The sequence below is a fragment of the Phasianus colchicus genome, chromosome 30, assembly GCF_987193195.1.
Source record: "Phasianus colchicus chromosome 30, bPhaCol1.hap1.1, whole genome shotgun sequence".
NCBI lineage: Eukaryota > Metazoa > Chordata > Aves > Galliformes > Phasianidae > Phasianus > Phasianus colchicus.
In genome coordinates this window covers 1,881,013-1,907,681 of record NC_143465.1, presented here as the reverse complement: position 1 = coordinate 1,907,681, position 26,669 = coordinate 1,881,013, and the positions used below count along the sequence as shown (strand labels likewise).

General features: G+C 58.6%; 5 protein-coding genes across 14 annotated transcripts; 3 read left to right on the top strand and 2 right to left on the bottom strand.

The window, feature by feature from the left end:
• Nucleotides 1-261: 261 nt before the first annotated feature.
• On the bottom strand, nt 262-8,042 carry ADAMTS4 (ADAM metallopeptidase with thrombospondin type 1 motif 4). 2 transcript variants are annotated; one of them, XM_031609404.2, is made up of 9 exons: nt 7,155-8,039; nt 5,905-6,228; nt 4,475-4,607; nt 3,532-3,702; nt 3,152-3,438; nt 1,802-1,988; nt 1,544-1,710; nt 1,283-1,458; nt 262-664 (listed from the first exon to the last, which is right to left on the bottom strand). In XM_031609404.2, the coding sequence occupies exons 1-9, from the start codon at nt 7,281-7,283 to the stop codon at nt 262-264; spliced, it is 1,977 nt and encodes a 658-aa protein (XP_031465264.2). In that variant the 5' UTR covers nt 7,284-8,039. The 2 variants fall into 2 exon arrangements, with proteins under 2 accessions (XP_031465264.2, XP_031465263.2); XM_031609403.2 differs by having other exon boundaries at nt 3,152-3,702; nt 7,155-8,042.
• LOC149914329 (uncharacterized) lies at nt 7,411-10,588 on the top strand. Its single transcript, XM_090127325.1, has 3 exons — nt 7,411-7,473; nt 8,121-8,208; nt 8,444-10,588. Exon 3 carries the CDS (start codon nt 8,697-8,699, stop codon nt 9,747-9,749), a length of 1,053 nt encoding a protein of 350 aa, XP_089983451.1. The 5' UTR covers nt 7,411-7,473; nt 8,121-8,208; nt 8,444-8,696; the 3' UTR covers nt 9,750-10,588.
• A 957-nt stretch (nt 10,589-11,545) lies between these two features.
• NDUFS2 (NADH:ubiquinone oxidoreductase core subunit S2) lies at nt 11,546-17,290 on the top strand. Its single transcript, XM_090127286.1, has 14 exons — nt 11,546-11,694; nt 13,539-13,645; nt 14,074-14,264; nt 14,351-14,471; nt 14,704-14,816; nt 14,914-14,988; nt 15,100-15,177; nt 15,311-15,396; nt 15,687-15,806; nt 15,884-16,013; nt 16,122-16,217; nt 16,474-16,557; nt 17,034-17,091; nt 17,179-17,290. Exons 1-14 carry the CDS (start codon nt 11,570-11,572, stop codon nt 17,214-17,216), a joined length of 1,422 nt encoding a protein of 473 aa, XP_089983412.1. The 5' UTR covers nt 11,546-11,569; the 3' UTR covers nt 17,217-17,290.
• Nucleotides 17,291-17,411: 121 nt separating this feature from the next.
• On the top strand, nt 17,412-19,182 carry FCER1G (Fc epsilon receptor Ig). Its single transcript, XM_090127362.1, has 5 exons — nt 17,412-17,722; nt 17,998-18,089; nt 18,254-18,292; nt 18,660-18,680; nt 19,004-19,182. Exons 1-5 carry the CDS (start codon nt 17,668-17,670, stop codon nt 19,055-19,057), a joined length of 261 nt encoding a protein of 86 aa, XP_089983488.1. The 5' UTR covers nt 17,412-17,667; the 3' UTR covers nt 19,058-19,182.
• Nucleotides 19,183-19,503: 321 nt separating this feature from the next.
• Nucleotides 19,504-25,959, bottom strand: LOC149914327 (Fc receptor-like protein 4). Of its 9 annotated transcripts, none has more exons than XM_090127255.1 (12): nt 25,814-25,958; nt 25,329-25,349; nt 25,003-25,251; nt 24,527-24,787; nt 23,572-23,856; nt 23,295-23,429; nt 20,398-22,425; nt 20,233-20,322; nt 20,109-20,127; nt 19,960-20,027; nt 19,819-19,887; nt 19,506-19,741 (listed from the first exon to the last, which is right to left on the bottom strand). In XM_090127255.1, the coding sequence occupies exons 1-12, from the start codon at nt 25,848-25,850 to the stop codon at nt 19,602-19,604; spliced, it is 3,402 nt and encodes a 1,133-aa protein (XP_089983381.1). In that variant the 5' UTR covers nt 25,851-25,958; the 3' UTR covers nt 19,506-19,601. The 9 variants fall into 9 exon arrangements, with proteins under 9 accessions (XP_089983379.1, XP_089983378.1, XP_089983381.1 ...); XM_090127254.1 differs by having other exon boundaries at nt 19,508-19,741; nt 20,109-20,130; XM_090127258.1 differs by having other exon boundaries at nt 19,516-19,741; nt 19,819-20,027; nt 20,109-20,130; ... (1 more) ...; nt 22,156-22,425; nt 25,814-25,956.
• Nucleotides 25,960-26,669: the final 710 nt, after the last annotated feature.

Genomic DNA, 26,669 nt, shown 5'->3' with positions numbered 1-26,669 from the left:
ACCCAACAAACCCCATTGTACCCAATGTTGGCAGCACCATCGTCATGGAGGGGAGAGGGATCAGCTCAGCCCCCATTGTGCATAAGGACAATCCAGTAACCCCAAAGCAGAGAGCAGAGCTCCATAAATAGCTTTAAATAATCCCCTACCACCCAATAGGTGCACAAAGGGGGACGTTGTGGGGATACCCCGAGGCCAGCCCAGGGCTGAGACCCCCGGGGGGGGGCTGAGGTAGATACAATAAACCCAATAAACCCACAGTTACGCCCGGCGCTGCCGGAGAATCTCCAAAATCTCTGCTTTCTGTTTCTCCCACGCCGTGGTTGCTGCTTTTCTGGGGATGAAGAAGCTGTATTTCAAACGGGGTGGGCGCTTCTCATCCACCACCAAAGCTTGCAGCACCAAAGGCTCCAGCAATGGCCCCCGGCACGCCAGCACTTCAGGGACGGCCGTGGCACCGCTGTACCGCAGCACTGCACCGCCTGGCAATGTCACCGTGTGCTCTGATGGCACCAGGATGAAGCCACCATTGAGCAGAGCTTGGCCGGAGGGCTTTCGGAGTGCCAGGTAGATGTTGTCACCGTGGGTGCCGTGCGGTGAGCCCTGCCGGACCAGGAGGTGCGTGGCGCCCGCTGGGATGGTGATCACGTCGTTGTAGCCGTAGCTGTGGGGTGATTGGAGGGGTAGGGGGGTTAGAAGAGATGGGGATGGGGATTGGAGGGTTGGGGGAGGTGACGGAGAGGATGTGGGGCCAGAAGGGGCAATGGAGGGGACAAATGTGTCAGAAGAGGAGATGGAGGGGATTTGGGGCAATGAAGAGGAAATCGGGGCCAGGAGGGGCGATGGAAGGGATGGTGGGTTTGGGGGGTGGTGATGGAGGGGACAAACGGGTCAGAAGAGGAGGTAGAGGATGTTAGGGGTGATGGAGGGGAAATTGGGGCCAGGAAGGGCGATGGAAGAAATGGCAGAGCCAGAAGAGGGGATGGTGGGATCAGGGGGAGCGATGGAGGACACAGTAGGGTTGGAAGAGGAGGTGGAGGCGATGCTAGGGGTGATGGGGAGGAAATTGGGGCCAGGAGGGGTGATGGAGAGGGGGATCGCAGAGCCAGAAGGGGGGATAGTGGAGTCAGTGAGGGACAGAAGAAGAGATGGAGAGGGTGTAGAGTAAGGATTGTGCAGACATGAGGTTGGAAGGAGCAACAGAGGCTTCTGTGGGGTCAGAAGAGGCCACAGAAAGGATACCCCGAACACCCATAGGTGCCCCCACCCCCTCAGTGCTCACCGGGGTGCGGTGAAGGACCCGGACACCTTGGTACAGCTGGAACCATCACCACCACACTGCATGCATTTGTCAAATTTCTTCTTGGAGCCAATGATGCGGTCGCAGCCGGTGGGGATGCAGCGGCCCCTCACGCAAACCCCACTGCCCTCTGCTGAGCACGGCGTCCCATCCACAACCTGCAGCACGGCATCGGCATGGCGTCAGCACGGCATTGGCACGGCGTGGTACCACGGGAAGGAAGGGACAAGGGGAAAAACTCACCCGTGGCTGCAGCACGTGGTAAACACCCAACCTGTGGGATTGGCACATCAATTTGCAGCGATCCTCCTCGGCGACGCCGCTGTATCGCGGCACCCAATCGCCCACCGCCGGCAGCGCCGCCGAAACGACGCGGTGGTTGTAAGCAGCACATTGTTCCTCCCGGAATGCTGCAGTGGTTTGGAGATGGATAGGATGTTTTAGCAACGGTAAGTGCCCCGTAGCTCCACGCTGTGCCCCACGGCTCAGCCCCACACTCACCGCTGCGTCCAGGGCACTCCTCGACGTTGCAGGAGCGGAAGCGGAGTCGCTCCCCGCGGCAGAAGCGGCCGCCGTTGAGCGGCGTGGGCCGGGAGCAGGAGCGATGTGAGGAGCTGACACCGCCACCACAGCTACGGGAACAGCTGCTCCATGGAGCCCACGGCCCCCAGGAGCCATCCACGGGGACCTGGGGGGGGGAAAAAACACCATGAACTCAATGCTAGGATCTATCCGTGGGGATCTGTGGGGGAAAAAACACTGCGAACCCAACACCAGGATCCATCTGTGGGGGAAACCACACTCTGAACCCAATACCAGGACCCATCTGTGGGGGAAACCATGCTCTGAACCCAACACCAAGACCCATCTGTGAGGATCTATGGGGGAAACCATGCTCTGAACCCAACACCAAGACCCATCTGTGAGGATCTATGGGGAAAACCATGCTGTGAACCCAACACCAGGACCCATCTGTGGGCATCTATAGGGAAGAAACATCATGAACCCAACACCAGGATCCATCTGTGGGGGAAACCACACTCTGAACCCAACACCAGGACCCATCCATGGAGATCTATGGGGAAAACCATGCTGTGAACCCAACACCAGGACCCATCTGTGGGCAGCTATGGGGAAAAAACATCATGAACCCAACACCAGGATCCATCTGTGGGGGAAACCACACTCTGAACCCAACACCAGGAACCATCCATGGAGATCTATGGGGAAAACCATGCTGTGAACCCAACACCAGGACCCATCTGTGGGCATCTATGGGGAAAAAACATCATGAACCCAACACCAGGATCCATCTGTGGGGGAAACCACACTCTGAACCCAACACCAGGACCCATCCATGGAGATCTATGGGAAAAACCATGCTCGGAACCCAACACCAAGGACCCATCTGTGGGGAAAAAACACCAGGAACCAAACACCAGGACCCATCTGTGGGGAAAACCACACTCTGAACCCAACACCAGGGTTTATCTATGGGGAAAACCACTCCGTGAACCCAATACCACAATCTAACCACAGCTTATAGGTGCAAATCCACCCCGTGAACCCAACACCAGGACACATCCAGGGGGCAAAACCACCCTATAAACCCAACAACACGATCTAACCATGGGTATCTATGGGAAAAACCATACCACGAACTCAACACCAGGATTGATCTATGGGGAAAACCACTCCGTGAACCCAACGCTGGGATCTAACCATGGGTTCTACAAAGAAAACTATCCCATGAACCCAACACCAGGACTCCTCCATGGTGATCTACAGGACAAAGCCACACCATCAACCCATCCCCAAGCTCTAAATCCCATTTGGATCCCCAACACTCACCCGGAGCTGTTCCACGGTGGCCATATCCACGCACTGCCCGCTGACACACACCCGTCCCAACGCACATGGCGTGCCATCAGCCCATGGGAAGTGCTTGGTTTGGCAAACTGCTCTCCCTCCAGCACGGCCACTGCACCACAGTGCAGCACAGGAGGGCTGCACGTCCCCACAGTGCCGTGAATCGGGGCCAAATGCCAGCTGGCACTGCCGATCTGCTGGATACGCCGCGCCAGGCAGCGCCGACGGCAGCTTCAGCCATTCAGTGGGTTTATCCAAAAGGCAGCGACCTGCACGGAGGAGACAGCACTGAGCCCCAAAGTAGGAATGGGGCAGAGCTGCATGGATGTCCCCGTAGCAATGGGGACAACGTGAGGTCGTACCGTGGCCGTTGTCCAGGAAGTCGGTGATGAAATGGGCGCTGCATGGGGACCACATCTCTCCTGGTGGCACTGAACCCATCACCGGTGCCATCACACGGCGTGAGGAGCCCATGGGGCTGTTGAGTTCCATGCAACGCTGCGAATCGTCGTGTGGCATGCTGAGCACGTGGCCTGAGATGGGAGCGGTGTCAGAACCGTGGAGGCACCTGGGGGGGTTCTTTGGGGTGTCCTATTGGGGGCTGTGAGTGCTGGAGATGTGAGTGAGCCAGGGATGTCTTTAGATTCTGGGGAGCTTTTGGGGTTGTTGAGGGGAGATTTGGGGATCTTTTGAGGGTCTTTTGGGAGGATGTTCCAAGGGACGTTTTGAGGGATGTCTCAAGCAAATTTTGAGGAGGTTTAGGGACCCTTTGAAGGTCTTTCAGGGGATGATCCAAGGGACATTTTGGGGGTGGTTTGGGAGATGTCTCAAGCACATTTGGAGAGCTTTGAGGTGTGTTTTAGGGACCCTTTGAGGATCTTTTTTGGGGGACATTTTGGGGATGTTTGGGGTGGTTTAGGAGACGCACTGGGGACATTTTGGGGTCATTATGAGGACAGGGCCATAAATGCTGAAGATGTTATCTGCACCAAGGAGTGAGCATCAGCTGCTCAGGGATGTGTTGGGTGCATATCAGGTGCATTTTTGGGATATTTTGGGAAGGTTTTAGGGCACCTTTTGGGGGAATGTTTTGGGGGTTGATTTGGGGAAGAATTTTAGCATATCTGAAGGAGGTTTGGGGGCATATCTGGGGAGTGTTTTGGGGGACACAGTTCTGTGTGCTGAAGATGTGAGCCGTGCCACAAGACAAATGTCAGCACTGTGGGGACATATGGGGATATTTAGGGCATTTGGGGGGGATTTTGGGGGGACAGGGCCTTGCATTTGTCCCCTTTGGGCACTCACCCAGCTCATGTGCAACCGTGAACGCCGACTGCAGCCCATCATCCTCCACAATGGCACAGCTCCGTTCGGGGTCGCAGGCGGTGCCCACATCAGCCATCCCCAATGTGTCACATGTGGCCGCCCCACACAGGTCCTGGGGTGGGAGCATGGGGTTAAAGGGTGTCTTGAGGCACCCTGACACCCATCAGTGCCCCAAGAACAAAGCATGCACCCTGAAATCCCGGGGGCACTTTGACACCTTGGTGGTCATCGTGGGGTCCTACCCAGCACCCAAGTCATTGGGATAGGTTTGGGGGATCCTACTGCCACCCGAAGGCCAATGGGTACTCAGGGATCCTACCCAGCACCCAAACTCCCTGAGATGGGTCTTGGAGCTCCTGCCAGCACCCAAAATCCCACAGGAACCCCAAGAACTTAGCCTGCACCCCAAAATTCCAGGGGGACCCCACACCCAGCTACTTGGGATGGTGTTTGGGGGAACCCAACCAGCACCCAACTGCCTTGATGTGTATATAAGGGATCCTACCCAATGCCCAACTCGTTTGGATGGGATTTGGGGGCCCCTCCCAGCACCCAACCACCCATGGGCACCCCAAGGACCCAACCACCTCCAGGGGCACCCAATGGGCCCAGCCTGCATCACAGAAGCACATAGTGGTCATACTACTTTGGTAGGATTTGGTAGACCCTACCAAAACCCACAAACTCATGGGCATCCCAGCCATCACCCAGACACCTTGGTGGGTATCCAAGGATCCTACCCAGCACCCAACTCATTGGGATGGGATTTGAGGGACCCAATCGTCACTCAAAAACTTCAGTGGGCATCCAAAGATCCTATTCAGCACCCAACTCATTGGGATGGGATTTGGAGGACCCAACCATCACCCAAAAACCTCACTGGGCATCCAAGGATCCTACCCAGCACCCAACTCATTGGGATGGGATTTGAGGGACCCAACCATCACCCAAAAACCTCAGTGGGCATCCAAGGATCCTACCCAACACCCAACTCATTGGGATGGGATTTAAGGGACCCAACCATCACCCAAAAACCTCAGTGGGCATCCAAGGATCCTACCCAACACCCAACTCATTGGGATGGGATTTGAGGGACCCAACCATCACCCAAAAACCTCAGAGGGCATCCAAGGATACTACCCAGCACCCAACTCATTGGGATGGGATTTGAAGGACCTAACCATCACCCAAAAACCTCAGTGGGCATCCAAGGATCCTACCCAGCACCCAACTCATTGGGATGGGATTTGAAGGACCCAACCATCACCCAAAAACCTCACTGGGCATCCAAGGATCCTACCCAACACCCAACTCATTGGGATGGGATTTGAGGGACCCAACCATCACCCCAAAGCCCATAGTGAACAAAATGGCCCCATCCAGCCCCCACCCATCCCTATGCCCCCCACCTGCCGGGTGAAGAGGACGGCGACATCGAAATGGAGGGGACTGTCTTCATCAGGGACATTGAGGTCCTTTTGCCACCGGCAGAAGTCACGCAGTGTTTGGGCAGCATTGGAGGTGACAGGTGGCCCCGGTGTACCGGGTCCCAAAACCAGGAGCCTTGTCACCCTCAACTGCACCTCAGCACCCAGGCTGCCATGCCGGAAGGTCCTGGCAGCTGTAGCCAACACCGTCAGGAGGTACGGCTGCAACTCCGTGCCATGGAACTGTGCCATGGCCGCATCAGCCACCACCAACAGCTCCACGTGGCGCTGCACCGCCGCAAAGCGCTGCGGGGAGAGAGGGGTGGGCGTTGGGGTGGTGCCCCCCAATGGTGGTGGCACTGTGACAGCCCATTGTCACCCACCTCCGTGCTAATGGCCCCCAGCGATGTGCTCCTCCATCCCGTTGTCATCCATCCCTATGCCAGTGTCCCCCATCGCTATGCTGACGTCCCCCATTACTGTGCCAGCCCACCCTGGTGCCACCCACCCCCATGCCAACATCCCTCATCTCTACACCAACCCATTTCAGTGTCCCCCACCCCCGTGCCAATGCTCCCCATCTCTGTGCTGACGTCCCCCATTGCTATGGCTGCCCACCCTGGTGCCACCCATCACTGTGCCAGTCTGCTTCAGTGTCCCCCACCCCCCATGTCAATGCCCCCCACCACCATGCCAATGTCCCCCATCCCTGTGCCAGTCCATTTCAGTGTCCCCCCACCCCTACACCAATGCCTCCCACCACTGTGCCAGCCCGCCCTGGTGCCACCCATCACCATTCCAACTCACACCAATATCCCTTATCTCTACACCAACCCATTCCAGCGTCCCCCATCGCTGTGCCAACCCAACCCATCCCCATACCAACGTCCCTTATCCCACTGCCACCCCACAGCAGTGTCCCCCATCACCGTGTGACCCCAAACCATTGCCACCCGTCACCATTCCACCTCACACCAACATCCCAATCTCTGTGTCACCCCATCCCATCGCAGTGTCAACACCTCCTATTCCACTGCCACCCCACAGCAGCATCCACCACCCCTGGGGGTGACCCCATAGAGGTATCCCCACCCCTGGGTGACCCCACAGCAGCATCCCCATCCCGGTGCCACCCCATCGGGGTGCCACCCATCACAACACCAGTGCGTCCCAACGTAACCCAGTGCCATTCCCACTGATATATCCCAAAATCCCCCTTCACCCCACGGTACCTTCACTCTCTTTGGGGCCGTATCCCCCCCTCGCCGTGGCGATGTGCCTCCCGTTACGGGACAGTGGGGTTCGGCGGTGGCCCCGAGGGCGGCGGTGCCGATCAGCAGCGCCAGGAGCGCCCGGCGCATGGCACACCAATGGGACACGGCTGGGAAAGCGCTCTGCCCTCCACCGCCGCCCTATTAACGGGGACGGGACGAGGGGGAGAGGCATCGAACTGTCCCCTCCCTCCCTCCCCTCAACCCCCCCCTCCTGGTTCTGAGCGGTTCCGGAACGGCGCAGCCCGCTGGGAACGGGAAACCCCACGAGATGGGAGAGGTGCCAATTGGGGGGGGAGGTTGGAACGACCGCTCCTTCCGACCCCTCCGTCTATCCGTCCTCCATCACTCCCCATTCCCTCCGGCACATTTTGTGCCCCCTCCGGCACATTCTGTTCTCTCCATCCCTCCGCGTCCCTTCCATCCCACTCTGTCCTCTCCCACCCCTCCTCATCTCCTCCAAATCTCCTTTATCTCATTCAGACCCCTAAAGATCCCCATAGCGATCCCTTTTCCAACCCTTTGTCCCATCCTATCCCTTCTATCCCCATTTCCCCCAACCCCACCCCTTTGCCTCCATCTCTCCTTGCCACATCCATTACTCCCTGTCTCCTCTGTCCCATTCTATCCCCCCCATCCCATTATCCCTTCCTTTCCCTGCCTGTCCTCTCCAACCTCACCTCATTCATCCTTAAACCCTCTGTCATTCTTCATCCCATCCCATCCATCCCATCCATCCCATCCCACCCCCTTTTGTCCCATCCCATCCCCTCCATCCCACTCTGACCTCTGGGGATCCCTATGGAGATCCCTCTTCGCACCCTCCAACCCCCCTCCAACCCCTCAACCCCACCCTTTCCCCCCACCCCCCTCCTTCCCTCTCCATCCCCACTCCAACTCCCCTCCCCTTGTCCCCATTCCCGTCAGGACCCCCCATGATGTGTCACACCAATGTCACCTCCTGGCCACCATCCCAACCAGGCAGGACGCACCACATCCTGCTTCCTCCCTTCTGGTAATGCAACATGGAACCTCCCACCCTTCCTTCCCCGTTCCCCCCCCCCACCCTTCTTGGGGTACCCCCACCCTTTCCCCCCTTCCCCCCCCCCCCCCTCCCCCAGCGCCATCCCCGCTGTCCCCGGGAGAACAACAGAATGATGGCACAAAGGGACCTGGTGGCACCCGGCGCAGCCACACAAAAGCCCTTTGTGGGCTGCACCCACTGCCCCCCCCCCCCCCCCAACACCCAGAGCCCACGGATGGGATCAGAGCCTCGCATGAGCAGAGAGCACCAAGAGATGGGGATCCACCAGATCTGGCATCATCAGCATCCCATAGAATCCAGCATCAGCCAGGTTGAGCATCTGACACAGCCAGCACTGCCTGGATGTCACCATCCAGCATCACCACCACTGCCTGGGTTCCACCATCTGGCCCATTATCCAGGTTCTGGCATCACCACCATTGCCTGGGTTCCACCACCTGGCACTGCCAGCATCCCATATGGGCAGCTTCCAGCTCCAGTATCCCCCAGTCCCAATATCTCCCAGTTCCAGTCTCCCCATTTTCAGCACTCCCAATGCCATCACCTCCCAGCACTCCCAGTCTCAGCATCCCCCCCCACTTCCAGTATATCCCAATTTCAGTTCCAGTATTTCCCAATTTCCAGTCCCAGTATTCCCACTTCCATTATCCCCAATTCCAGCACCCCCAGCCCCAGTATTCCCAGTCCCATCACCTCCCAGTGTCCCCAGTCCCAGTACCCCCAGTCCCAGTATCTCCCATTTCCAGCATATCCCTATTTCAGCATCCTCATCTGCAGCCTCTCCAGTCCCAGTACTCCCAGTCCCAGTATTCCCAGTTAGTTCTGATATCCTCCAATTCCATCACCTCCCACTTCCAGCACCCCCCATTCCCAGTATCCCTAATTCCAGTACCATCATCTCCAGCACCCCCAGTCCCAGTATCTCCCAGTTGCAATCTCCCCAGTTCCAGCACTCCCAACCCCACCACCTCCCAGTACCCCCATTCCCAGTATCCCCAATTCCAGCACCCCCAGACCCAGTGTTCCCAATCCCATCACCTCCCATTACCCCCAATCCCAGTATTCCCAGTTCCAGCATCTCCATTTCCAACATCCTCCAATTCCATCATCTCCCAATTCCATTATCCCCACTTCCAGCACCCCCGTTCCCAATATCCCCAATTCCAGCACCCCCAGACCCAGTGTTCCCAATCCCATCACCTCCCATTACCCCCAATCCCAGTATTCCCAGTTCCATCATCTCCATTTCCAATATCCTCCAATTCCAGCACCCCCCATTCCCAGTCTCCCCCTTCCCATCACACCCCCATATCACCCCCCCCCCAAACTCCCACCACCCCTTACTGCACCCCATTCCCAACCCCCCCCACGTGCAAACACCCCCATTTCACACACACAGACGTGCACACGCTCGTGTGAAACACCCCCCCCCCCCTCCCAATGGCCGCCATCTGGGTGCCATCACTGCAGTGAGTCACGCTGTGACGCGGAGGGGAGGGGGGGGGGGGTGACGCTTTCTGGGGTCGGTGACGCAGTGTGGGGTCAGGGTGGGGGGGGACACACGGACGGGATGTCCCCATGTCCCCAAAACGGCTCGTGGTGCTGGGAACCACGTTCGTCTGGTGGGGGGGTGAAGGGGAGGTCGTGTCCCTTGGGGGGGATGATGGCACACAGAGCTCACGCATGGAGGGAGGGCGGGGGGGGCGTTGTGGGGTGGGACGTGGCAGCTCCCAGTAGGATATGGGGGGGTCACCAAGGGATGGCTGTGGGTTGGAGGTTTGCTGTACACAAGGGGGGAGTCCAGACCCCAAACCGTCACCCCGTATTCGGACCCCATACACTGACCTAATATTCAGACCCCGATTCCATACACTGACCCCACCCTGGTCCCATATTCAGACCCCATACCCCACATCTTCACTCCATATCCGGACCCCCCACCCCACACATTGACCCCATATGCAGACCCCATACCCCCCATCCTCACCCCATATCCAGACCCCAGACCCCGATCCCATACACCGACCCCATATGCAGACCCCACCCTGACCCCATATTCGGACCCGATGTTCAGACCCCATATCCCACACCCTCACCCCCCATCCTCACCCCATATTCAGAGCCCCCACCCTGATCCCATATTCAGACCCCACACCCATACACTGACCCCATATTCAGACCCCACTGTGACCCCATATTCAGACCCCACCCTGACCCCAAATTCACACCCCATACCCTCACCCCCCCCCCACCCCATATTCAGACTTCACACCCTGACTCCATATTCAGACACCATACCCATACACTGACCCCATATTCAGACCCCACCCTGACCTCATATTCAGATCCCATACCCATACACTGACCCCAGATTCACACCCTATACCCTCACCCCCCATCCTCACCCCATATTCAGACCCCATGCCCCAAATTCAGACCCCATACACTGACCCCATACCCCACACCCTCACCCCCCATCCTCACCCCATATTCAGACCCCATACCCCAATCCTAAACACTGACCCCATATTCAGACCCCATACCTTGGCCCCACACCATAATCTAACATTCCACATCCTCACCCCATACCCTGACCCCATATTCAGACCCCACACCCCAATCCCAAACACTGACACCATATTCAGACCCCACATTCAGATCCCATACCCATACACTGACCCCAGATTCACACCCTATACCCTCACCCCCCATCCTCACCCCATATTCAGACCCCATATCCCATATTCAGACTCCATACCCCATACACTGACCCCATACCCCACACCCTCACCCCCCACCCTGACCCCATATTCAGACCCCATACCCCAATCCTAAACACTGACCCCATATTCAGACCCCATACCCCATACACCGACCCCATACACTGACCCCATATCCCACACCCTCTCCCCCCATCTTCACCCCATATTCAGACCCCCCACCCTCACCCCATATTCAGACCCCGTACCCTCACCCCCCATCCTCACCCCATATTCAGACTCCATACCCCAAATTCAGACCCCATACACTGACCCCATACCCCACACCCTCACCCCCCATCTTCACCCCATATCCAGACCCCACACCCCGACCCCATATTCAGACCCCATACCCCAATCCTAAACACTGACCCCATATCCAGACCCCACACCCCGACCCCACTCTCACAGTCCCTCTACCCCGCTCCGCCCTTCCTTTGCCCCTTGCCCGGTTCAAACATGGCGGCAGCTCCTCTCCAGCTGCGCTATCCCGGATGTTTCCCTTACTAAACATGGCGGTTGCCCATAGTCAATATGGCGACACGGAACGGCTTCGCTTGCCCTTCCCCAACATGGCGACAGGCTCCGCCCCCCTGCGCAGCGCCAAGGGCAAGATGGCGGCGCTGCGGACATTAGGGCGGCTGAGGGCGATTTCGGGGCTGCGGGCGGCGGTGCGGATCGGATCCGGTCCGACCCGGTGAGAAGCTGGGAGGTTGGGGTGGTGGGAGTGGGGTTGGATCTGGAAGCTGGGATTGGGGATGGAGGAAGGTGAGATTATGGTGTGGGGTCTGAATATGGGGTCAGTGTTTGGGGTATGGGGTCTGAATTTGGGGTCAGGGTGGGGGGAGAGGGTGTGGGATATGGGGTCTGAATATGGGGTATGGGGTCTGAATTTGGGGTATGGGGTCAGGGTATGGGGTCTGAATTTGGGGTATGGGGTCTGAATATGGGATATGGGGTCTGAATTTGGGGTATGGGGTCAGGGTATGGGATCTGAATTTGGGGTATGGGGTCAGGATGGGGTCTGAATATGGGGTGAGGATGGGGGGTGAGGGTAAGGGGTCTGATATGGGGTCAGTGTTTGGGATTGGGGTATGGGGTCTGAATATGGGGTGAGGATGGGGGGTGAGGGTGTGGGGTATGGGGTCTGAATTTGGGGTATGGGGTCAGGATGGGGTCTGAATATGGGGTGAGGATGGGGGGTGAGGGTAAGGGGTCTGAATATGGGGTCGGTGTTTGGGATTGGGGTATGGGATCTGAATTTGGGGTCAGGGTGGGGGGAGAGGGTGTGGGATATGGGGTCAGTGTATGGGGTCTGAATATGGGGTTAGTGTTTGGGGTATGGGGTCTGAATATGGGGTGAGGATGGGGGGTGAGGATATAGGGTCTGAATGTGGGGACAGTGTTTGGGATCGGGGCATGGGGTCAGTGTATGGGGTCTGAATATGGGGTGAGACTGGGGGGTGAGGGTATAGGGTCTGAATATGGGGTCAGTATTTGGGATCGGGGCCTGGGGTCTGAATATGAGGTTGGGGTGTGGGGTCTGCATATGGGGTCAATGTGTGGGGTGGGGGGTCTGTATATGGGGTCAATGTGTGAAGTCTGAATATGGGGTGAGGAGGGGGGGGTGAGGGTAAGGGGTCTGAATATTGGGTCGGTGTTTGGGATTGGGGGCTGAGATCTGGGATTTGGGTCTGAGGTCTGGAGTGGGGGGTCGGGGTCCTAAGTGTGGGGTGTGGGGTCGGGGTCTGAATATGGGATGTGGGGTCAGGGTCTGGGGTTTGAGGGGGGAGGGGAGGTCTGGTTTTTGGGTCTGGGGTCTGGGGATCTGGGATGTGGGCCTGGGGCTTAGGGTAGGAGCTGGGGTGAAGGTTTGGGGTCTGGGCTGTAGGATATATAGGATCAGGGCCTGGGGTTTGGGGTCAGGGTTTGAAGTGAGGGGTTGGGGCCTGGGGTCGAGGTCTGTATCTGAATCTGGGGTTTGGGATCTGCAGCGTGGGGTCTGGGGTCTGAGATGTGGGTCAGGGCCTGGGGTTTGGGGTGGGGGGGGAGAGGGCTGGGTGAGGATCTGGGGTCTGTTGGCTTGGAGCTTAGGGTGAGGATCTGGGGTGAGAATTTGGGGTCTGGGTCTGAGTCTGGGATATGGGATCAGGGCCTGGGGTTTGGGGTCAGGGTCTGGAATGAGGGGTTGGAGCCTGGGGTCGAGGTCTGGGTCTGGGCTGTGGGGTCTGGGGTAAGGGTCTGGATCTGAATCTGGGGTCTGGGATGTGGGATCAGGGCCTGGGGTCGAGGTTTGGGTCTGGGATCTGGAGCGTGGGGTCTGGGATGTGGTGTCAGGGCCTGGGGTTTGGGGTCAGGGTTTGGAGTGAGGGGTTGGGACCCCTTTGCGTCTCAATCTGGGGGTCTGGGATCTGATTTTGGGGCCTGGGATCTGAGTCTGGGGTCTGGACCAGGAACCTGGGGTTTGGGATTTGGGCTCAGGGCGTGGGGGTGAGGGTGTGGATTTGGGGTCTGGGGGTCTGACTCCCACTATCCCCTCAGGGGGGGCCACCAATGGCAGCCCGATGTGGAGTGGGCTCAGCAATACGCCGGCGCTGTGATGTATCCCAGCAAGGAGACAGAGAAATGGGTGCCACCACCCTGGAACGGTGATGGGGGGGGGAGAATGGAGATCATTTGGGGGGAGGGGGGGGGTTGAGGTACCACGGGGAGGATCCTGGGGGTGTCGGCGTGCTTAGGGAGGGGTGAAAAAGGGGGTGTGGGGTGTTCATGGGGGGGGGTCTGGGTGCAGTGTGAGGGGGTCTGGGTGTCTGGGGGGGGTTCTGGGGGTCGGTGGTGTCTTTAGGATGGGTTCAGGAGGGGGTATGGGGGGGGTAGGGTGCTGGGGGAGGTTCTGGGGGATTGGGGGGGGGGGCAGGGAAAAATATGGAGGGGGTCAGTGGGGTCCTGAGCTGGGCTGAGGGGGGGGGGACCCATAGCAGCTCGACCTCAGGGTGACACATGGGACAAACCCATGGAGGGTGGGGGGTTGGGGGGGTGCTCCTCCCCCACCTGATGTCCTTTTCCCTCTGAACAGACAAGGACCCCCCCGCCCAGAAGAAAATCTCCACCCTGACCATTAATTTCGGGCCTCAGCACCCGGCTGCCCACGGGGTTTTGAGGTTGGTGATGGAGCTGAGCGGGGAGACGGTGAAGAGATGCGACCCCCACATTGGGCTGCTGCACCGGGGCACTGAGAAACTCATCGAGTACAAAACCTACCTGCAGGTAAAGCACAGATCTGGGGTGGGGGGTAATGGGGCACAGCCTCAGCTCGGTGTTCCCATAAACTCAGAGCCCGTTCTCTCCTTTAGGCTCTGCCTTATTTCGACCGCCTGGATTACGTGTCCATGATGTGCAATGAGCAGGCTTATGCCCTGGCTGTGGAAAAACTGCTCAACATCCGTCCGCCTCTTAGGGCTCAGTGGATTCGAGGTGAGGATGACCCTTTAAAAAACTCCCTTTTGAAAGGGAGCTTTTCCCCCCCCCTGCCCACCCCCACGGTGCTTTGGGGTTGGGATCGCAGCTGTTGGGTGGGCAGAGCAGCCCAGTGGTGCCAAGGAGGAGGAAGGGAAGGATTCCTGCTTTGCTGCTTCTTTGTTGCAATGGGGAAGGGGCCCGGGGAGCTGCATCCCCTCCATCCTCACCCCATTCCTGTCCACCCCAGTGCTCTTTGCAGAGATAACCCGACTGCTCAACCACATCATGGCCGTCACCACGCACGCCTTGGACATCGGGGCCATGACTCCTTTCTTTTGGATGTTTGAGGAGAGGGAGAAGGTAAAAGACAAAATGAGCCGTTTTGGGGATTGGTTATGGGGTCTGTTTGGGGTTTAGGGACCGGCTGACAAAGCTTTCTTTTTCTCTGACCCTACAGATGTTTGAGTTCTATGAACGCGTTTCGGGGGCGCGGATGCACGCAGCTTACATCCGCCCCGGCGGTGTGCATCAGGTGAGGGGACCCTCATGGTGTTGGGATCCCCACAGCCCCTTCAGGACAGTGGGGGGAGGTCCCCGTGTCCCCCTCCCCCAGCTGTGCTGATGTCCCCCTCCCCACGGCCAGGATTTGCCTTTGGGGTTGATGGATGACATCTATGAGTTCGTGAAGAACTTTTCCATCCGGGTGGATGAGGTGGAAGAGGTGAGGTTGTGTTTAAAGGGGGTCGGGGTGGGGGGGGGGACATCTGGTTGCTGTGGGGTGGCAGCAAGGAGGGCTGCGTGCCCCCCCCCCCCCAAAAAAAAAAAGGGGGCTGTTAACCCTTTGCTGCCCACAGATGCTCACCAACAACCGCATCTGGAAGAACCGCACCGTCGACATCGGGGTCATCACGGCGGAGGAGGCACTCAATTATGGGTTCAGGTGGGGGTGCAGCTCTTGGGGATGCACTTTGGGGTCACGTTGTGCTGCTGGGGGGGGGCTCACAGGGGTTGGGGGTCCGGTCCTGAGAGCTCTCAGCTTTGGTTATGGGAGTTCCTGGGGTGGGGATGGAGATGGCACCGCTGAGCATCAAAGTCTGTATCCCCAGACCTGCTCTCTCCATCCTGTATCCCTTTGATGCAGAGCCTCCCAACGGACTCAGGGGTTGTTGTAGGGTGGTTGTGGGGCTGTGGTTTCCCCTCCCACATCACCAAATTTCCCTATTCAACCAGTGGGGTGATGCTGCGTGGCTCAGGGATCCATTGGGACCTACGTAAGACGCAGCCCTACGATGTCTACGACCAGGTGGAATTTGATGTCCCCATCGGCTCCAGGGGCGACTGCTATGACCGGTACGTAGCTCCCCCCTTCCCACAGCCCCCCCTAAACCCCACCCCACAGCTCCTCCTGAGCTCTCACTGCCCCACAGCTACCTGTGCCGCGTGGAGGAGATGCGTCAATCCCTGCGCATCATCCTGCAGTGCCTCAATAAGATGCCAGAGGGGGAAATCAAAGTGGATGATGCTAAAATCTCTCCTCCCAAGAGGGCAGAGATGAAGGTAAAACCCCTCCCTCTTCCCCCCCACGTGGGTTTGTGGGTCTCAGCTTTGGGGTCTCTGCTTTGCTTTCCATCCCCAGTGTCCCCTGACTGCGTTCTCTCCCCACAGACCTCCATGGAGTCCCTCATTCATCACTTCAAACTCTACACTGAGGGCTACCAGGTGCCACCCGGAGCCACCTACACGGCCATTGAGGCCCCCAAGGTGCTGCTTTTTGTGCTGTTTGAGGGGTGGAGGGGCTCTGTTTGTGCTGATCCAGGTGTCTGGCTTGGTGTGACACCTCCCAGCTTGGTCAGGGGGTGGCAGAAGGGTGGTGGGTGCCTTGGGACGCCCTGGAGGCATTCGTGCTGCTGTGTGGGGCTCAGGGATGAGGTGTGTGATGGGTTGTCCTGTCCCAGGGTGCTGCTTTCACATATATTTGGGCTTGGACACAACATCTGTATCACCTCTGTTCCCATAGGGTGAATTTGGTGTCTACCTCGTCTCAGATGGCAGCAGCCGTCCGTACCGCTGCAAGATCAAAGCACCCGGTTTTGCCCACCTGGTAGGGGATTGGGGGGGTTCAGGGGGGGGTTGGAAAGCTGGGAGGGGGGCTGGGGGGGTCCCACACAAAGCCCACTGACACCTGCAGGGATGTGGCTGTCAACCACACGCCCGTATCCTTGCTGGTGGCTCCGCTGGGCTGAGCGCTGCCCCAAACCCTGAGCCACAACCTCGTGTTCTCGCCCTCCCTTTTCTCATTTCCTTTCTTTGACCACTTCCTCACGTCAGAACCGGAGCGGTGCTGATGTGGGGCTGTTTGTCCCTCTGTCACAAAACTGGGGAAAGGGGAGAGGGGGGTACCAACAACACCATCCCACTCCAGAAATGCAGCCTTGGAGCAGCGATCGCCCCGCAGCGCGTTCCTTCCTGCTAGATTGATGCATAGGAGCCAGCTTTGGGGACAGGGATGTCCTCAAGGCTTGGGCAGTGCTGTCCTTATCACAGTATGGGGCTGATGTTGATGTTATCTTCCCCCAGGCCGGCCTGGATAGGATGTCACAGGGTCACATGCTGGCAGATGTGGTGGCCATCATCGGTGCGTTGTGCCGGGGGCTCCTTTTGGTGGGTAAGGGGAGGTCTGGTATTAGGTTTGCTCCCTTCTCACATTGTTCTCTTATTGCAGGCACTCAGGACATCGTTTTTGGGGAGGTGGACCGGTGAGGTGATGATTTAATGCTCGGTTCATCCACATCCTTTCCATGCTGTGATCTGAGTTGAATAAAAGCTAAAACAGATCCGGCACCTCTGTGTCCGTCCTTCCCCGCCACCCAAAGCCGTTCTTCCTTCCTTTCCCACACGTGGTTTCTGATCTGATCGTTCCCCTTTCCTTTATCTGAGGTTCTTAACCCACACCCCACCCTTGGAGGATCCTCCTCACTTCCCCACCCGTGGGTTCAGGGGTTATTCTGATGGGTTTTTGCACCCATCCGGCACTGTTGGCACATCCGTGCTCCGAGCTTCTGGCCTCGCTCTGACGTTGGGGACAACGTGGTGACAAGTAGCTGAGCTGACCAGAGGGGAAGTGAGGGTTTGGGGAGGGGGGGGGGGAGGGTTACAGAGGGGAAGGCTCTCAGCCTGAGCTCTGCCTCCTCCTCCACCTTTCCGTGACACCATGAGAGCCTGGCTGCCGTTGGCCGCCGCTCTGCTGCTCCAGGTGCCGACAGCGGGTAGGGATGGGGACCCTGGGGGAGGGTAGGGAGGATTTGGGGAGGGGGATTTGGGGATGGGGGTGGGTCGGTGGTGTTCTTCTCCTCTTGGGGTGACCCACAGTGTTGGAGTGGCCGTTTGGGGCTCAGCCCTTGGGGACACACAGGTGCTCCATGAAGACACCGGATTGGGGACATCGGTGCCATCGCGGCCCCATTCAGATCCACCCTATAAAGGCATCACTGCCCTACAGCCCCCCTTGCACCCCGCTCTTCCCTTCCCCTCCTCCCCACAGAGGCGCTGGCAGAGCCAGAGCTGTGCTACATCCTCGATGGGATCCTCTTCCTTTATGGCATCATCCTCACCATCCTCTACTGTCGCCTCAAGGTGAGCGCCGGGACGCCGTCCCCAATTGGGGACAGAGCTCAGAGACCCCTCCCAACCCCCAGCCTCCCATTTTGGGAGTCTTCCCTCTATTTTCCATCCCCCCCCCTATTTTTATTTATGGTTTTGGGGGGAAATTTGAGGCTGATTGTGTCGTTTCCCTGCAGTTCATGACTCGCAGAGCGCTGCAGGAGACGCCCAAGAAGGTGAAGCCCTTTGGCAAAATAGGGTGGGGGGACAAAATCTTGGGGGGGGGGGACAAACAGTGACCACCCTGATGTTGGAAATGGGGAGGGAAAAGGGGAAGAAAGGGAGGGAGGGGGGGAAAGGGGAAAGAAATGGGACGGGCAACGCTCAGCTGTGACCTATGCTGAAATGGGGAGGGAGGGGGGGGGGGATATCCTAAACCAAATCATTATTTCTTGGGAAATTCACCATTTGCTGGGAAATTCACCATTTCCAAGACTGGGGGAGAGGCTGTGGTTGCAGTGGAGTCCCGTCCGTTCATCCCTCCCCCCCTTGTTTACCCCCCCCCCCCCATCAGTCATTTTCTCTTTCTCTTTCCCTTTGCAGCCAGAAGAAGGCATCTACACAGTGAGTCCTCCCTGCCCCTGGGGGGGGGGGGGGGGCAGAGTTATGGGGTGGAGGGAAGGGGGGGGGGGAGATGGGGAAGGGGTTGAGCCCATGGGTGCCCATCCCCTGGGGGGGCTGTATTGATGGGTTATGTATCAACCCCTCCCCCTCCCACCTTTGGGACCCCCCACCATCCCTTTGGGTGCCTCCATCCCATTGGAGACCCCCCCCCCCCAACAGCGCCCACCCCAAAGGCACCATTTTGGGGTGGAAAAATGTCACTTTGGGGTGGGGGTGAACCAACCTGTGACACCTCCCCCCCCCCTCTCACCTTTCCTCCATAGGGGCTCAGCACTGAGCACCAAGAGACATATGAAATGCTGCAGCACAAACCCTGAACCTGGACCCTCCCCCCCTCCCCTTTCCCCTCCTTCCCTGCACCCCCTCCCCAAATTACTGCTTTTGGGGCTACGATGCAGAATTGGAGCTTTTTCCACCTAATAAATGAAGTTTTTCAGCCCCACCTGGCTGTGGGTTGAGGCTTTTTGGGTTGGAGGGGGGGGGGTGAAGGTGCCCAATGCCCTCCTCACCCCCCCACTGCTTCTGTCCCATTGCTCCCAGTAAGGCAGCGCTGCGGGAACTGGGCAGCATCACTTCAGTGTGGGGTGGGGATGGCGATGAAGAGGAACATGGGGACACGGTATGGGGATGGGGATCGAAGAGGGAAAATGCCATTTTCACCCCAAATAGCCCCAAAATGCCACTTTAGGGGTGAAAGCAATGCCCTCCATGCTTCTCCCCTGCTGTGCTGGGGGTGGTTTTGGGGGAAATGAGAGGAATGGCCCCGTTTTGCAATGGGACAGAAGGGGCTGAGCGGGTCAGCGTCAGGCTTGGAAGGAGATTTAGGGGTAAAAGAACTCAGACTTTTGGGGTAATTGCCATTTATTTGCAAGGGAGGTTCTCATAGCTGTCACTTAGGGGATGCTGCATCCCCCGGAGGTTGGTGGCACTGCAGGCAGCATGCAGTGCTGTGTAGGTGACAGCAGCCTCTTGGGGGGCTGAGTGACCACATGGGGGCACACCTGGAGGAAGAGGAGGAGGAGAAGACAGCCAGGTTGCCTTTGGGGACACGTTGAGGTGCCCCTTCCCCTCTACTCACCCCCTCTGTGCTCTCTGATGGTGATGGTGGAGTACAGGACGTCCTCAGCACTCGGTGTCCCCGGCAGGACTGTGGGGACAAACTCATCCCCATCATTGCTGCTCTGTGGGCACCGTGCTGTCCCCAAGGGCTGCCACTCACCGTTGATGTATTCGTGCTCCGAGGGCTCCGTGGGAGGGGAAGAAGGGCGAGGAGGGGGTGTGGGGTCCCTGGTTGGGGGGCAAAGGGATCATAGGGGTAAGGGATGGAACCGAAGGATAGAGGGTGGCTTGGCTGGGTGTTGCACACACCTGTGCTGGCTCTTGGATGCTGCTGCAAAGGAAGGGGAGAGGAGACAGTGAGCGTCCCCTGGGGACAGCCCTGTTGTCCCCAATGTGTGTCGGGCATCATCTGTCCCCATTTTATGGCTCTCACCACCGTGCCGCCGCCGCCAGAAGTGCCAACCCAGCACAGCAGTGACAGCCAACAGCACCAGGAGGGACACGGGGAGCCCTATAGCCAGGACTGGGGACGGAGAGGGGACAATGTGGCACAGCCCAGGCTGGCAGAGCCCCGGGGCCGCATCCCCACAGCCCTCACCTTGTGCCTGCTGCCATCCCCAGCCCTGCTGTGTCACCACGAGCAGCACCTCGGGGCTGCGTGCCGTGAAGATGCGCTGGGTCCCCAGGCTGTTGGTGGCCACGCACTGATAGGTGCCCGCGTGCTCCGGCCCCAGCACCCCCAGGTGCCACGTGGGGCCCGTGCTCAGCTCCTGCCCGTCCCGCAGCCACACGAAGCCCACCTGCCCCGTCCCCATCCCCACCCTGCAGCTCAGCGTCAGCTCTTCGCCTGCCGTCCCCACCAGCTCTGCTCCCACCTCCGTCCCCAGCACCGTGATGCTGGCGTTGGACACTGGCACTGGGAGGGCAGGGAGTTGGTCATGTGGAGGGGAGGTGATGGAATGGGATGGGATGGAGTGGGGGAGATGGGATGGGATGGGATGGGATGGGATGGGATGGGATGGGATGGGATGGGATGGGATGGGATGGATTGGGGGAGATGAGATGGGAATGAATGGGATGCGGGAGATGGAATGGAATGGGGAAGGTGGGATGGAATGGGATGAGATGGAATGGGGGAGATAGGATGAGATGGAATGGAATGGAATGGAATGGAATGGAATGGAATGGAATGGAATGGAATGGGTCGGGGGCGATGGAATGGAATGAGATTGGGATGGGATGGACTGGGAGAGATGGGATGGCAATGAATGGGATGGGGGAGATGAGATGAAATAGAATAGAGTGGGGAAGGTGGGATGGAATGGGAGGGTATGGGATGGGATGGGTTGGGGGAGATGGGATGAGATAAAATGGAATGGGTTGGTGGTGATGGGATGGGATGGAATGGATTGGAATGGGTCGGGGGCGATGGAATGGAATGAGATGGGAATGGGATGGGATGGATTGGGAGAGATGGGATGGCAATGAATGGGATGGGGGAGATGGAATGGGATGGGATGGAATGGTAGGGGGGAGATGGGATGAAATAGAATAGAGTGGGGAAGGTGGGATGGAATGGGAGGGGATGGGTTGGGGGAGATGGGATGAGGTGGAATGGAATGGGTTGGGGGTGATGGGATGGAATGGGGAAGGTGGGATGGAATGGGGAAGGTGGGATGGAATGGGAGGGGAGGGAATGGAATGGAATGGGATGGAATGGAATGGGAGGGGAGGGGAGGGGAGGGGATGGGATGGGATGGGATGGGATGGGATGGGATGGGATGGGATGGGATGGGATGGGATGGGATGGGATGGGGGCAGTGGGATGGAATGAGAGGGGATGGGTTGGGGGAGATGGGATGGGATTGCGGACCCAGGAGGCATTTGGGAGCTGGGGATGGATGTGGGGAGCTGGATTGGATACAGGGATGTGGGCATGGATGGGGACCTGGGGACAGATGGAGGGACCCAGGAGAGATGGAGGACACTGGGAGAGATGAGATGTGGGTGGAGTGGGGTGTGTGGGACAGGGAATGTGGATGGGATGAGGATGGGAGGGACCAGTAAGATATTTGGGCACTGGGGCAGGGATGTGGACCTGGGGATGGATGGAAGGACCTGAGAGGGATGGGGGGCGTGGGGTACAGTGCGGGGTTCTGAGGTGGGATGCGAGGAATCTGGAAGGGATGAGGCAACTGGGAATAGATGGGGTGGGAACAGGGGGGCATCTGGGGGCACGAGGAGGGACCGAAGGGTCTGAACAGAGCCTGGCAGGGCGTGGGGCCATTGAAAATGGCAGCAGTGGGACCGGATGGGAGAGGTTGGGGTGGAAAGGCAGAATGTGGGCTGAGCTCACGTGTGACGGTGACGTGCAGCTGCGGGCTGCTGGCCGTGCTGATGCTGTTGTTGGCCATGCAGTGATAGTGGTCATCATCTCCCAGCTGTGCCAACGGCAGCTCATAGAGCCGCCCCGAGCCCAGCACTCCCCTGTGGTTCTGTCGGTACCAGGAGAAGGAGAGCGGCCCAGTGCCCTCTGCCACAGCACAGCTCAGCACCACGTGGTCACCCACCAGAACCTGAGCACCGGGGGGCTTCGAGTGCAGGGAAACACCAGCCACGGGAATCCCTGGGGAGGGGATGGGGGAGAGGGGATGTTGGCTTGGGTGGGGTGGGGTGGGGGAGATGGGATGGGATGGGATGGGATGGGATGGGATGGGATGGGATGGGATGGGATGGGATGGGATGGGGGAAATGGAATGAGATGGAATGGGATGGGGGAAATAAGATGGGATGGCAATGAATGGGAATGGATGTGATGGAATGGAATGGAGGAGATGGGATTGGAAGGGAAGGAAGATGAGGAGAGGGGAAGGGAGGAGGGGTGGAGAGGGGATGGTGGGAGCAGAGTTGGGGACATTCTGAGGAGCAGGGCACCAGGGCAGGGATGAGGAGCTTGGTTTGGATGGAGGGACTCAGGAGGGATGCAATGGGTTGGGGAAGATGGGATGGGGTGGAGGAGATGAGATGGAACAGGATGGAATGGGAACGGATGAGATGGGAATAAATGGGAGTGAGGGGATGTGATGGAATGGAATGGGGGAGATGTAATGGGATTCAGAGGAGTGGATGGAGGAGATGGGATGGGATGAGATCAGAAGGGACAGGGGGGGATAGGATGGAATCAGATGGGATGTGTTGGGGAAATGGGATAGAAAGGGACGGGATGGGTTGGGGGAGATGGGATGAGATGGAATGGGATGGGGGAGATAAGATGAGAAGGAATGGAATGGGAATGAATGTGATGTAATGGAGTGGTATGGAGGAGATGGGGATGGGATGGGATGGGATGGGATGGGATGGGATGGGATGGGATGGGATAAATGGGATGGGATGGGATGGGATGGGATGGGATGGGATGGGATGGGATGGGATGGGATGGTGGGAGCAGAACAGGGGACGTGGTGAGGAGCAGGGCACCAGGACAGGGATGTGGACCTGAAGTTGGATGGAGGGACCCAGGAGGGATGCAGGACATGGAAATGATGGGGGACGTGGGGTGCAACGGAAGGTCCTGGATTGGAATGCAGGGACTGAGAAAGCGATTGGAGAAGTGAAAATAAAAGCTCGGACCTGGGGAGCAGATGGGGAACCTGGGCACAGGTGGAGGGAATAAGGACGGACGTAGGGACCCAGATTGGGATGGGGGGATCCATGCAGGCCTGGGGGGAGCTGGGACCCCCCGTGTCCCCTCCCTGCCCCACTGCCTGCTCACTTCTGACAGTGATGGTGATCGGGGCGCTGCGTTTCTGCACGCTGCCCGTCTCTGTCTGCACCAGGCAGCTGTAGGACCCCGAGTGGGACAGCAGCAGCGCCGGCACCCGGTGCTGGGGGGCCGATTGTGGCCCCCCCACCAGCAGCCCATCCTGGTAGAAGAGGTGCTGCAGGGAGAGATGGGGCCGCAGCGCATTGCTGTGGGTGGCACAGAGCAGAGTCAAGGCGCTGCCCTCGGGGGGCTCCTGGGGACCCTCCAGGCTCAGCACCGGCACTGAGAAGAGCTCTGGGAAGGAACAGAGCAGGGAGGTGACAGCAGCACCACTGCAGTGAACCCACCCAAAATCCATCTCAAATCCATCCCAAATCCATCCCAAAGCCAACCCAAACCCAACTCATATCCAACCCAAACCCACCCCAAACCCAACCCAAATCCATCCTAAACCCAACCCAAACCCAACCCAAATCCATCTGAAACCCATCCCAAACCCACCCCAAATCCATCCCAAACCCAACACAAACCCAACACAAATCCATCCCAAACCCAACCCAAACCCAACCCAAATCCATCTGAAACCCATCCCAAATCCATCCCAAATCCATCCCAAAGCCAACCTAAATCCATCTGAAACCCATCCCAAACCCAACCCATATCCATCCCAAACGCATCCCAAGCCCAACCCAAATCCAACCCAAATCCATCCCAAATCCATCCCAAACCCACCCCAAATCCATCTGAAACCCATCCCAAACCCAACCCATATCCATCCCAAACCCAACCCCTATCCATCCCAAATCCATCCCGAACGCATCCCAAACCCAACCCAAATCCATCCGAAACCCATCCCAAACCCAACCCAAACTCCATCCCAAACACACCCCAAATCCATCCCAAATCCACTCCAAACCCATCCCAAACCCAACCCAAACCCAGACCCATCCCTGCTCGGTCTCACCTCCCACCACAAGATCAGCCTGGGGTGAGACTTCCCGTCCTGTGGCGAAGTAGCTCCTGTATGCTGAGCAGTGATAGCGGCCACTGTGCTGCTGCTTTGCTGGGGACAGCAGCAGTTTGTCCCCACCACTGTCCTGCAGCAGCTTCCAATCATGGAAGAACTGCACCTCGCTGAGTTTTGCGTTTTTCCAGGCACTGCAGCGCAGGGACAGCGAATCCCCCTCCAGCACTGCCTGTGCTGGCACCTGCAGCAGCAGCCAGACTGTGGGAGAGCGTGAGAGAGAGCATGGCGATGCACCAGCGTGCACTGGGATGCACCAAAGCACACCCAGCACACCCTGCTGAGCACAGCCGTGCACTGCTGCGTGTCCATCACGTGGAGACGTCCCCAACGTGCCATGGCTGCACACAGGGTAGCAAAGGTTGGGAAACCAAACCTTCCCCCAGCACCCGTGGGTGCCAGCAGCTGCCCCTCACCATTAGAGGCTGTCAGGTTAACAGCAGGGCTGAGCTCAGAGCCTCGGGTCCAGCATTGACATCTGTGTTTCCCTTCGTCTCTCAGTGTCACAATGAGGTGGTTTGATGGCGTTTCCTTCCACCGCTGCCCATCCTTGTACCAGGTGGTGGAGATGCTCACACTGGGGTCCCCGCAGGTCAGCTTCACATTCTGCCCGATGAACTGCGGTGTCCAGGGGGGGTCCATCGTCAGCAGGGGGGGTTGGGAGCCTGCAGGGGGGACGTGGGGACAGCAGCGTGCAGGGGACAGCGGGGGCTGGGGGACACCAGAGGGGTCAAGGACTCACCAACAAGGCTGAGAAGCTGAGCTGGGGGAGAGAAGGGGACGGGGGTGTGGGAGCTGCTGTCACCATTATGTCAGCACAGCTCCCATCCCTGCTCTGTTCTGCGTCCCCCACTGCCGCTGCAATGGGGTTTGGGGACGTCTGTGTGGCGGATGGGGGATCCCAGGGGACAGCACTGCATCACAGCCGCCCACATCCTGCCATCCTCAGGGCTGCACGTGGCACTAGGAAGCCTCTGCCCACCCCATGGCACCTTCCCTCACCCCCATGTTCCATCTCCATGGCCCCACTGCCACGTGCCCACATCCCCACATCCCCACGGTGCTCCTCCCCACCTCCCCATCCCCACAGCTCTGTGCCCACAGCACCCGCTGTCCCCACGGCCCGGTGGAGATGTGGGGCACAACGTGGACAAAGGGATGTGGGGACAGAGGAACCGACCTCCCCCCCTCCCTCCATGGCACAACGGCCCCCCTCCCCACGCTCACCCCACAGCAGCAGCGCCGTGCTCCTCGCCGTCCCCATGCACTTGCAGTGATGTGACAGCAGTGACAGCTTACATGTGACTTGAGGAGAAAGAGGAAGGAAATGGCAACGTCCCCAATCTCCCCACTCCACCTTCCCCCTCACCTCCCCCCCCAAATAAATGTCATTGCCCCAAACCCAGGGCTACGTGCTGGTGGCAGCGGGGACAGGGGGAGGAACTGGGATGGGGGTAGAGATGGGGACAGGGAATGGGATGGGGACAGAGTGAGGCACAGAACTGGGATGGAGAGAGGGATGGGGATGGGGGAAGTGGTGGCAGCAGGAATGGGGACACGGGGATGGGGAGAGGGTTGGGGATGGGAATGGGGACAGGGTGGGAATTGGGATGGGGGCAGGAATGCGATGGGACAGCAGTGGGGACTGAGACAAGAATAGAGCCAGGGATGGGGACGGGGATGAGGATGGGGATTGGGGTGGAAATAGGGATGAGATGGGAATTGGCATGGGAACAGTGATGAGGATGGGGACATGGGCATGGATGAGGATCGGGATGGGGATCAGCACAAGGAATGGGATGGAGATAGGAAGAAGGATGGGGTCAGGAATAGGGATAGGAATAGAGATGGGGATGGGAACAAAGACAGAGCTGGTGAGTGGGATTGGACCGGCACAGGGAATGGGATGGAGACACAATGGGAACAGCAGTGGGGACACAAACAGCTCCTCGGGGCTCCTCCCAGCCCTTCCTCCGCCCCCCACTCAGCCCATTGGGGGGTCTCAGAACCCCACATTTGTCCCTTCAGCTCCTCCCCAGCACGGCCGCCAGGGGGCGCCAGGGTAACCCCAGCACTGCAGCGC